Source organism: Ambystoma mexicanum, chromosome 6p, assembly GCF_040938575.1.
Source record: "Ambystoma mexicanum isolate Mex_15411 chromosome 6p, UKY_AmexF1_1, whole genome shotgun sequence".
Taxonomy (NCBI): domain Eukaryota; kingdom Metazoa; phylum Chordata; class Amphibia; order Caudata; family Ambystomatidae; genus Ambystoma; species Ambystoma mexicanum.
This window is the reverse complement of record NC_090935.1, coordinates 160245108-160257279: the sequence shown is the minus strand read 5'-3', so window position 1 is coordinate 160257279 and position 12172 is coordinate 160245108. Positions and strand designations below refer to the sequence as shown.

At 47.9% G+C, this 12172-nt stretch overlaps 1 protein-coding gene across 1 annotated transcript in view; it reads right to left on the bottom strand.

Moving 5' to 3' along the window:
- The window catches only part of AQP3 (aquaporin 3 (Gill blood group)), a 63027-nt gene that overhangs the window by 24270 nt on the left and 26585 nt on the right, over nt 1–12172 (bottom strand). Inside the window, exons 2-3 of the mRNA XM_069626863.1 lie at nt 3715–3841; nt 1790–1927 (exon numbers count right to left, since the gene is read on the bottom strand). Of these exons, the coding sequence (XP_069482964.1) occupies nt 1790–1927; nt 3715–3841 (265 nt within the window). The remainder of the gene's footprint in view (nt 1–1789; nt 1928–3714; nt 3842–12172) is intronic.

Here is a 12172-nt window from a genome sequence, read left to right as displayed (position 1 = left end):
CCTAGATTAACTTCCCCCACAGTCCATAAGGATAGAAATATAGACGCTTTATGATATTCCAACAGATAGCGATGGGCCCCACTGTATACATTTGCTGCCTGGTTTATGTTGGATGCTCTGGTCTGTGTTAATAAGTGCATGGCATAAAAGGCTAGGCAACGATAGACGCTGCAGAATAATCTGTGATATTTTTCCGCACTTAACTCAGGCTATTTTCCTATCAGAATGATTTGCATTTCCGGTCTCTTTCCACCTTTCGCTGCATACACAGATCCACACGAGCACGGCACCTTCATGTCTGCTAGCACACCCACCATCACACTAACCACAGCAGACCTACGTAGACCCAACACCACTTCACCCTACCATATACTTTCCCAGACGTTCCCTTCTTCAAGGCTAAATGCTCTCTCCGTATTCCGTGGCTGGTAGCTAACCGACCTTACACACTCTCCTGGAAATAGACAGCACCCTACGTGTCACCACCACAAACCACCTAGAAGCTTTCCGGCACATTGAACTCGTGCACATACTGCCCCGTACCCATCAACACTTCCGGTTTCTCATCTAGCTCTCATTCTACTCCAGTGCTTCATTTGTAATAAAATAAGTGTCAGGGCCCAAATATTGTCTAGCACGCTCGTGACACTGCGGACGGGCAGTTCCCCATCATTGCTGCCACCACCAACAGCTGCTCCCCAAACAGTGTTGACACATTTGGGGTTAAACTACAGCTTGCACCTATTCATTGGGGTTGATGGATGCTCTGACTATCATTACTTTATAATCAGACTGCCCCAGAGAACTCAATGGGAATGGAGCCACGGAAGCACTGACGCCGTTGCTAACGGTACCGGTGCTTGTGTGATAAACATGCCTGAACGGGCCGGTACTCCGGGCGGGTCAGACCTGCCAGGAGATCCGGCCCCTGCAGGCATTCTCATAGTCTTGCGGTCCGGAATGGGTGATGGTACGTTGCGACGGGCACCCTTATTTCCAAACCGCCAGACTTGGTATAAGGTCCATTGATGTGATGGACGTGGCAGTCCCTTGTGTGCAGCATCGGACTGGAGAATAAAATTGACTCGTGCATCAATTACAAAGTGGCCCACAGTTGCAAATGGCAATTAAATCCTTTAGTGACAGAGTGTTTGAATAGTACCCAAGGCGGAGATTTTTAATAAAATAAGATACAAATTGTGCAATTTAAAGAATATTGATTCAGCAAGAATAGTCAAAACTACTAGCCACGTAGTGATGTAACTCATCAAACTGGCCCATATTAGCCAAAAAGTGTCCCACTTTGACCAAAAAAAAGGCCCACATCAGCATATTGTGTTTTTGGTTCGGGCATTGCCCTATTGCCCAATAGGCCAGTCCAAGCCTGCTTGCGTGTCAGAGACTCTTATGAATGCCAATAATTGGCTTTGTTTCCAGGGCATTATGGGAGTTGACTGTGCGGCGTGTGCAAGATTGGAAGACAAGGACACGTAGTGTGGATGGATGGGCAGAGACGCACTTGATTGGCCGGGCGGAGTGTGCGGCTGTTTCCGTGGTGTTGTCACTAGCAGGCATCACAGTGGGCATGGAATGCTATGCAGTGGGCAATGAGAAGCCAATAGACAGGCAACACATGAAGCCAGCTGCAGTGTTCTGCATTTTCTGGATGGGATCAGCATGTTATCCAAGGACACTTAGTATATCGGTGCCAAGGGCTTTGCCCACCAAAGACATAGGTATGTTCATAAACCCAACGCGAAGCGTAGACTTCTAGATCTAGTCCACTTACCAAAGTACAGTCCGTAGATAATGCCAGCGCCCAGGAATGCTCCCAGGGTCTGTGCCAATGTGTAAATGGGGAACTTGATCCAAGGCTCCCGGGCCAGGAAGCACAAAGCAAACGTGACTGCCGGATTCAGGTGGCCGCCTGCAAAACACAATCCCACCATCAGACACATCACAACAGCAGCGCTGCCAGCTTATTCTTGCTCAATAATCAGTCATTGCACCAGAAAGTACTTACTGTTTTGAACAGTGGCTTTGAGGGTCTTTGACGCTACTACATTGTCATATACCTCGGAAGGAAGGGGATTGTTGGAGGACCAGGCGGTCAGTTTCAGTATGTCAAGATCGCTTCCTCTGAATCTGAACCTATTGAGTCTAGCAAGTCTCCTCAAATCCACCAAGACTGGTGGCTCTGCCTCCCACCAGAATAGACAGAACACACACCAGATTTGCATGATTGGCTATGCCAAAGCCTCATTTGAGTTGCATGAAAACACAGCCTAGTGGGGCCAGTGCTTTATCCCAACCAGACCGGTGGCTCTCCCGGTGTCCTGGTGCTGTCATCTAATAAATCCTGGGTTTTGCCCTCTACGGTTGGCCAGCTCTGGGCCGAGAGGGCCGAAATCCTGACGGGCTTTCAGGATATCCGTCATTAATATTCATGAGGAACAATGTGCATACATTTAGAATCTTTGTATGCTAATGTATCCCATGAATACCGAGGGGTATACTGAAAACCCGGCATAGATCCAGCCCTCGAGTCTTCTAATGTAATATGCTACATAGAATATGCAGCATGCCAGCCTGGCACCAAAGTTACCATCTCTGCCCCCAGAAGTGGCAAAGAATGACAAAACCAGCCCTCTATTGAGCTACACTAACCTCATTCACCAAGCAGGGGTCTGTGGCGCTCCAGATGTTTTGGACTACTATTACCATGATCGACCACCATTGAGTGTGCTGGCTAGAGATGATGGAAATTGCAGTCCAAAATATCCGAGCCAAAGGTTTCAGACCCTGAGCAAGCACCACGTGCATCACACTTCCTTTGGACATCACAAGAAGTGGGATCTTACAACATTTGACACTGCTGAATTTAGACATAAATACAAACAAAATACCACAAAAAGTGAAAGAATTATGATTAGCATTGAAACTTTGGTAAATCAATAAAAAACAGACATTGGCGTTGCAAGGTGGAGCCAAGTGGATGCATCTGACCTCCAGTTGAAAATGAATTTGCACATGTGAATGGCAGATTGACCAATCACAATCCGCCTTTCCAGGGTGCGATTGTACATTCAACGTCCACGGTGAAAAATAAAATTTCAATAAAAATTGATGCTGCCATCAAAATAGAAAAGGGACTAGGTCCCTTTGCGGATGACAGCAGCCATTTTGAAACCCGTTTTTCATGGCCACCATTTTTTTTTACTTTTTTTTATTCCGACTGGAGATGTGCTCACGCTGAGAACATCGTCCGTTGGAAGTTTTAAAAAATGAAAACTATCTGCACCCTGGAAAATCCCAGGGTGCAAATAGGTTTCACTCCCCGGCTGGCCGGGCTGGGGGGCAGGCATGTCGTTTAACAGCCCGCAACCCGAGCTGGTGGGCCATTAAATGCCATGTCCACCCCCCAACCGGGAGTGAAAGCTACAATACACATTACTCTACTAAAGAATACCTCGCCATCAGTCCCTTGCTAGTCAGTGCTGCAGCAATGCAGTGGAAGCGCGTCCTCTGCCATTTCTAAGAATTGCTTATTCGAAACAGAGGGTACGACCCCCTAAATGGCGTCCATGCAGATCTGGGAAGCGAGTTCACTGATGCACCATCCATTCCATTGCTCTTTGTTGCGATTCCACGAAACTGTTGATACAATCTGTTCACTTTATGTGCCAGTAGAGCCAAAACTAAAAAGGTACCTACCGGACACCTGCCCACAGATAATAATGCCGAGCATCACAGCAAAGCCGAAGGCCATGTTCACTGTCAAGAACTGTCCATGGGAGCCCTTGCTGAGAACCACCTGGGCCACCGAACCGCAGCCAAACATCTGGAAGAGAACGAAAAAAAGAACATCTGGTCAAAAACAGTGCCACAGCCTACATGCAGGGCTCAAGTCGAGGGGACACCCAGGTGGACGGCGCCCCCCCCACTTTTATCAGGAGTCCCCCTACTTTTTTCAGAGGGCACCTTGATATGCTATTTTCTGGTGACGCCACATTCAATTGGTATGTCAAGGAGCCTCCCCCCCCCCCCCACTTTTATGTATTTTTTTTTTTTTTTTTTAGGACTTGACCATTGCCTACATGCCTGAGTCACGAAAAGCTTGTTCTGCGTCAGACTCAGAATCCATCACACTTACATATACAAATATCACTCGCTGGCCCAAGCTAATTATTTTTGGTATTTTCCTTTTACTTGTATTTATTAAAGAACCGTGTGTCGTTTTGAACAGAAATGTCTTACAAAGTAGGCAGTAGTAGAGAGCGAAAGCAGATCTCAGTTGGCATATTTTCCATATTGTTTTTAAACGGGACAGGCCATAGACATAGACGTAGGACTAAGTAAATACAGATAAAACTGTGGTCCTACTTCTATGTCGCTGGCCTGTTTGGGGAGAGGGGGGCTCACATACACACTCCTCTCATTGGAGTAGAGCAGCTGGGAAGGGGGAGGAAATGGGGTGTGAAAAGCATTCACGCTTAACCTGTGAGCTACTATCATATATTCTATTTGGGTAACTCATTAATTTGGGGAAATGACAACACCACCCTCTAATATAACAAGAACGGTGAGGTACTAACCATGAAAGAGGGCTCAGGATCATAAGAGCGCAGTAGCTGGGAGTGTGCTGATTATTCAGCACGTACTCACACAAGGTTTTTGTCTTTGAACCGCACATAAACACATGACGTTAGAGTCTCAACATGGCGGGGCTAGAAACAATAAGCCGCTGACCCCTTGGTCTCTGGGACATAAGCCTCTTGAAGGCCGTTATTCGTATAAGCACATAGACGCGTAACCCCAAAAAAGGAGCACAACTCCAAAGGGTCAGCCTGCATTCACTCAGATCAGTGACTCGGTTAATTTCATTAAAAAGGGGTGCAGGGGTGGTCCATTCGAGTAATGGGGCGCCTCCACTCTGAGGGAGGGGTAGGGGTGCCCTCCCCTATCCAGTAAGCCAATCTGGTATACGCTCTTTTCATAATACACAGACCTGGTATATCAAAATAGCATAAAAACTGGATTAAGAAACGCATTGTTCAATGATAGTAAAAGCGACCTAGCAGGCAGCCCAGGGCACACTATGTGTGTCTTGCTTTAAGGCTACTTGCCACATCTTCCAACTTTTACATTCATTGTACAGGCTTCTGCAACCTGTGCGTCTCCAGATGTTTTGGACCACGACTCCCATGACCACTCATCATTGAACCTCTACCCAGTCCTATGAGTGGCCTAAGTATGGGTGTGCTTAGGCCATTAGGCCACGCCCCCTATCGAGAGCCCCCCTCGCCAAGGGGTGGGGGCTGCTAAAAGAAGCAGAGCTGGGGCACACTGGCATTACCTTTGAGGTGCCCAGCCCCTCCTTTTAAACAAAAGAAGGGGCTGGGCACACCAAAGGTGTGACACCAGTGTGCCCCAGATCACATGCAGCAGGTAGCCTTTTCATTCAAGGATCCACTGCTTTGACACGGGCTCATTGAATGAAAGTGCTGATGGCACTGTACTCTGAAACAGGAGGAGGGCTGGACTGCCCAGCTCTCCTTTTGTTTCTGAGTAAATAGCCATCAGACAGCACGAGGAGCCCAGGGACTTCATGATGGGTACAGGGCCTTCAGGCAGCCCACACTGCACGGTTGCACCTGCTGTGTGCAGGTCTCTTCACTTCGGTTTAGAAAAAAAGAAAAGGCAATGCCTTTTCTTTTCTTCTAATCCGAAGTGCTGACACCTGAAGGCAGCTCGAGTAACTGCGTAGCCGCTACACGGGTTGCCTCAGGTGTCAGCATGGCTGGGGCTAGTCGGGCGTGGCCCCAGCAGGGCCCCGGTTTGGGAGCCTTTTCTGGAGACTCCCCATCCCACTTAAAACACTGCCTCTACCATACTATTCATAAACAGACTGGTCTTGTGTTTTTCCGTCCCGGTCTCTGTAACATTCTATTGGCACCATCATCCACGGCCCTCAGCCATCTCTGGCTCCGTATAATGAATAGCACCTGACTCAGGGTTGTCACGTTGGTTGTTGATTGCGTTTGATCATGTTTCTGGTCGAAACAACTGTACCCTCAATAAATTCAAAACTTCTGGTTACTCATTGCGCTAGACGAGGACCAGCAGGCGTGTGCAGTAGGAGCCCGGAGGAAAAAACAGTCAATCTTGTTTATGGAGCCCAGCCAGGAAATTCTGGTTCATTCCACTTTTATCTTGGAACTGGTTTCTAATGTAATTAATTGTTTTTATTGGTCTCTAATGGCGTCGCTTGCTTTTAACTAGCACTATTTTCAACCAGAGGAATTTCCCTTGTGCGCAGATGCGTGGAGGAATCGGACAAGCAGGGCACATTATTACTTGGTTCGCGTTGCAGTGGGGACACAGTTTCAAGTAGCACAGAGTGCTTTACATGGAACATATTTTGTAGCAGGTGTACACAAAGATAAACTGCAGCACATAGACCATTATGCATAGCTCTCAACTCACACGCTTTTGGGGGGTGTCACCTGCCTTGTAAAAGGCTGACTCACCCGCCAAGCCTCCAGAACTCCCATTCATTTCAATGGGCGTCTCACCCGCCAAAAACAAAATCGGGTGATTTCACCCGCCTTTGCAACACAACTGGTTGAGAGCTATGCCATTATGGCGAGTCGGATTCAGTCAATACCAGCGGCCATATCAGCAAAGGCAACATCCCAGGGCCTTGCACAGCATTGTGGGAAATGCTACTCATGAGGGCACATGCGTCACTCCAGTGTGGCACGGCATGTTTTCTATGCTGCAGAGGGGCGTTATCTTTGGCAAAGCTGTCCTCACTGGGAGCCTTAGCGAGGGCTGCACAGTCATTTTAAGGAGATGAAGGCCGCCTCCAAACACTCCTCCTCGCCACCCCCAACCATGTTGAAGACACACAGAAGGCCTTATTGTCCTTGAAAAGGATTTGATAACGTAACGTGTGAACGTAGGGGATTTTGCACTCCGCCCCCCCCCCAATTACAGTGGGCTTCCTCAAATGCAAATAAGCAAAGGCTCTAGGCCAAATCCTTGCCCCTAAAGGTCACACGCACATGCTCGGTATTATGAAACGTATCTTTCTGCCCTTATGCAATACCAATGTGCACCTCCCACATTGCAAATGGCGCATACCAATAATGAGCCGCGGACAGCAGAGCCTTCGATAGGAGGAACAGGACAATTGGGCCTGATTACAAGTTTGGTGGTAATTCCAGTGGAAATTCCACCAAAGTCACTTACCGTTACTGGCACTCGGTCTGGTGGATACGCCGCCAGATTGTGAATGGGGCAATGGCGGTGTTAAACCCCATTCTCCATTCTTGATGGATTTGGAGGAATTATCGCCGGGGTCAAGTGGTTCTCAGTCATTTCCCGAGTTTTGGAAGTAAAGTGGGGGGTAGATCTTCAGCCACGTGCTGGAGGTCTTTCCTCCACTTTGTCGCCAAACTAGTTATTTGGTGGTACGAGAAAGCATCCCCAAGTGGCAGTAATTCTGCTATTGCCAAGTTTTGCTGCAGTGGCAACTCCTAATGAGGCCTAACGCTGTGGTTCTTATGCACCGCACAGTTCACTTTTGGATATTTACAACCTGAAACACTAGAATATAAAGTCATTAGTCGAGGATTACACAATTGTTGTAGCAGCGCCGAAGCGGGGACGACGACACATTTGCCACTAGACCATTCCACAGATATAGTGGGGTGCCTAAAATAGGGGCAGCAATTACTTTCCTCTCGCTTTAAGGCAATGTCACAACATCTATAAGTTAGTTTGGACGGGAAGTGTAGGCCTCAGCCAGACACTGTAGATGGGAGAAAAGTAAACATTGGAGATGGAATTACTTGCAATTGTTTCCCCGGAACAATGCAATTCCAGGTGGGTATGGGGAAATCAGCACCACTGTTCCCCCATGCCAATATGAACAACTCCACCTTGCCAATAATTGCCAATATGGTAGGTACGTATGGAATTTCTAACACATTTCACATGTAAAACCTTCGGATCGAATGCTTATTGAATTCTATAAATTCCATCTGTCTCTCTTCCTGAGAGACCGTCCCAACTCCAGAACTGGCCATGCTTTCGCCCTTTTCTTGTATGTTCCTACTTTACCTGTCTTGGGTGTAGCCCAGTGGCTCATTTTAATATGTCCCTCTTTTCAACCCAAAACACCTATCCTTTGAACCTCCTGCTGTATTAGGGGTAATTAAGGCAGGTACAGGGATTTCCTTTTCTCACTGCCAACTAGTGGACAGTACTGAAAATTGTGAAAGCTACAAAGCTGTGGGGTCAAAGATGCAGCCACAGTCCCTCCAGACATCCGCAACATTGCCCTCTGTTTGTCTCCTCCATGCCTTCACAGCAAGATGTGGGCCGCGCCCCTTAAAGAGAAGTTTGAGAATTGAGGAAGAAGACTGGCAGGCAGGCTGACTGATTCATTTAGAAAGCTGAAAATGTGGCTTTTGTCCATGGCACCACCTTAACCTCATTTAAAGCAGTCTAGAAGATGTGCGGAGAAAAGGCTGTCATTGCACTGACACCCGTCTAAACATACCTCTGTATCTGCTAATATCCCATCATGCAAGGCAAACAGGAATAAGAGGCAGTTTGAGCGGTTGTATGACGTTTTGCATTTAAGTAAATCCATTGCTTCCAGTTGCTGCAGTGAAGAATGAACTAATATTTCAGATCAAAATGGCAGACGGTAAACTGGATTTTTGATGATGCAAGAGTTGCCTAGGCCTAAAGCCTAGGATACAGGGCCGCAAGGATAGCTCAGGGGCAATGTGTTTGTCTTGGAAGCAAGATGGCGCAGAGCAACACATGTTTGAATCCCGGTCCGGCTTTTAGACACTGGTCCTGGTATTTAGTGTGTTACAAAACATTAATTAATTATTACATATATCCCAGTGGAAACTTTGGGAAAGTTGCAATCCTAAAGAAGTTTCCATTGGGGAATGGCAAGAGGAAAATGACCAGGGAGTCCTCATGATAGCACAGCAATAATGAATTGGGAGTCTCTCACCAGTTGCATGTCCGTAAATCCTCAATTGGCATCATCATTGTAGACAGTGCTGTCCTCTATTGAGCATTCCCACAAACAGTCACGTGATTCAGTGGCTTCCACAAGGTGTATGGTGCTGGAAACTTTTGAGGGCTACGGGAACTGTTGGGCTTCCTACCAGGTATAAAGGCAGCAACCCCGACTCTCTGCACTGCCAAGCTTTACATAGCAATCAAGGTGTGGATCTTGTATCCATAATATTAAAGGATCCAAAGGATCCACCAATCGAATTGTGCGTCTTAGATTGCAGAGGATACTGAAAGAGAGGATTGGCCGATCAAGGAATCTTGAACCTTCTCTTAGGCACATGCATAGGCAATGCAATCAATTCTGGAGCGCGTCGAAAAAGGAGCCTGGTGGCCCATCTGGGGAGCCTAATGATCCACCACCCATCGGGGATAGAGACACGATTATTGGAAGATCCTCTAGTTCCCCGCAAACTACTTGTAACCTCCGGGGGGGGGCCTTGTACAGCACCCCATTGCGTCCCAGCTAGGTTTGCAATATATTAATCCCATACATGCATACATACAGGTTCTGAAGCCGTCTGTGGCACCCAATCCAGACACAGGAGGATTCAGTTCCCCACCGCGTAAGAGGACAAATGAAGGAGTGATCCGCCTCACACTTACAGGACACCTCAATCCCCCAGTGCACTGAGACCTGTAGACACGCAGAAGGCAGCCGATGCACCAGATTCCTCTGGGAGATGTTGGATGAAAAGATCCCTCATGCACAGAATCCTTTTCTAATTGAACCAACCATAAAAGTGCATATGGATCATGTTTGTACGGATTTGAGGCCATGAAGGCAAGCCAGGTGGGGAGCAGATACTAACAACTGTTGTTTGCACGGCTGGCACCATGGGTTGACTATACACTGGCCTTGAGAAGTAAGTAGTAAGTTGAAAGGCACTCCCATAGTAGGAACGCAATATTTTGAAGGGTGCGCAGCTGCATGGTCCAACAGGGTAATGCGACAGTAATACTGCACTATCCATATTGTTTCACAGGAAAAAGGACAAGGTATTGTGTGGATGTAGAGTTTAATGAGCTGGGCTAGGTATACGTGTAGAGATTGCGCACGCGTCTTTGGCTTCTGAATGTTTTCTTTTTTACTTTCCTGCACTTTCCATGACTATTCACCAGGTGGCCGTGCTCCCATATATTAGAAGCCCATGTACACGGCCAAAGTGCAGGTTTACATTAACACAGTAGGACCGCTATATATCCTAAGGCAACAGCTCCCTCTAGCGGTGACAACAGGAGCAGCTCTGTGATTGGCATTGTCTCTATACATCCTAAGGCAACAGCTCCCTCTATTGGTGACATCAGGTGAAGCTACTGCATCGGACAAACATACATCTGGTCTTTTATTATAATGTCAGATATGGGGCTGGATGGACGGATGCACCATCTGGGTGCCATTCCATAGGTGCCTACCTAAAGCTACATTTGACAAAGACAGCAACAGACAAGTCGAACCCCTGGGCTGGCTCTGCGGCTTAGAATTGGTTAGGTCCAATACCCAACTCTCAACAGACACAAAATGATTCAATGACCCTATAAAAATCATCCACCCAACACAGATCAAATGGATCCCAAAGGCTAACAATGGCGGTGCCACTACCCGAAATAGCTGTCTGTGCAACGGCATTAACAGCGGGTGCGCGTCACCATCACAGCGATGGCTGCCTCTTCATGGCACACAGATCAAATAAATAGCACATGAGCTCTTGCCACACTTAAAGCTCAGAATCCTGGGGTATGATGCCTCGAGTAGCCTGGGTTCAAAAGCGTTTAACCCATTAACAGCTGGGCTACTATGCAAGTCTACGCAAATAGGACGAGCATACCCGCCATCAGCACTTAAGATATCTTACACCTCAGAGGACCTGCTACTGTGATCGCATCTGCCCATGTGAGCCAGGCCACACCTTTGGGTTGTGGCTTGGGTGCCCGTGGCCAATTAAGTCATCTCCACGCGTGACCTGTCCCTGGGAGGTCTGAAGAAGGGGCCGTCATCGTGGGGTCAGGCAGCGATGTCGATGCCCCCACGCTTACTCGGGGAGTGGTGTGGGCCGAGGTCAGGGCCCGTTCATTCAGGCACAACAGCACAACCACGGGTGTCGCCCTCAATTCAGATCCGAGTCCATCGGTGCTCAAAGTGCAGCTTTAGAAGTGATGCAGTGACCTCGTGGTGCCAAGGGCCACGGGGCTGTACTAGTCACAGCAGCTCAACGGTTGCGTGGGTGGCCCTGAATTCTGAAGAGGTGTCCTGCAAATGCCAGTTAATGTGAGATTAAGCGTATGCTTGTAATGGTCATTCAGAAGTGGGGATGGGGATAATTAAGAGATTGACTGGCTGCGCTAGAGTGGGGGCGCGCGCGCTGAACTCCATGACCTTTAGTGACTAGCCGCCAGCTGCGTAGTCGTTAACATATGTCATTACAGCGTTGAGAAGCGGGTGGAATCCGACATGAAGCGCTATGTAAGAAAACACATGATTATTACTGTTCTTTGTTTGTAAAGTGGTTGTTAGGCATTGGTTTACGGTGGGAGCGGTTGTGGTGGGGTATCCAGTGGGCGCGAGTCTATGGCAAGCACTCGGTCTTAAACTGCCTTTTGGATGTTCGCCAAGCTATTTGTGGTGCAAGATGGGCTCATCAAGAACAGGCCACGTATCACCCACCAAATATTGACGACAATAATAGAAAAAAATGCCCCTTAATATGGTGCATATTCTGAGATGGAAACAGAGGCGGCAAAGGTGCCAATTGAATATTGGCCTTAGATATTTTGAAGGAGGGGTGGGGGGGGGAGACCATGAGAACATTGCCTCTCTCTTTGCGACTCTGAGAATTGGCATAAACCCCTGGGGCTCCACCTGAACCCCGAAACTGAAAGTCCCATGCCTGCTCTCTTGCCGGGTGCCTCGCCATACGATGTTGCTAATGTGCTAAACTGCATTCCTTGCAATAATAACACAGTTTTGGATTACTCCTTTGCGTTGAAGTTCCCCTCCCTGGCCCCCCTGACCAGGTAATATTATCCCCATAAAAAATGTCGCCATATATAAATGGTCGCCGGGAAA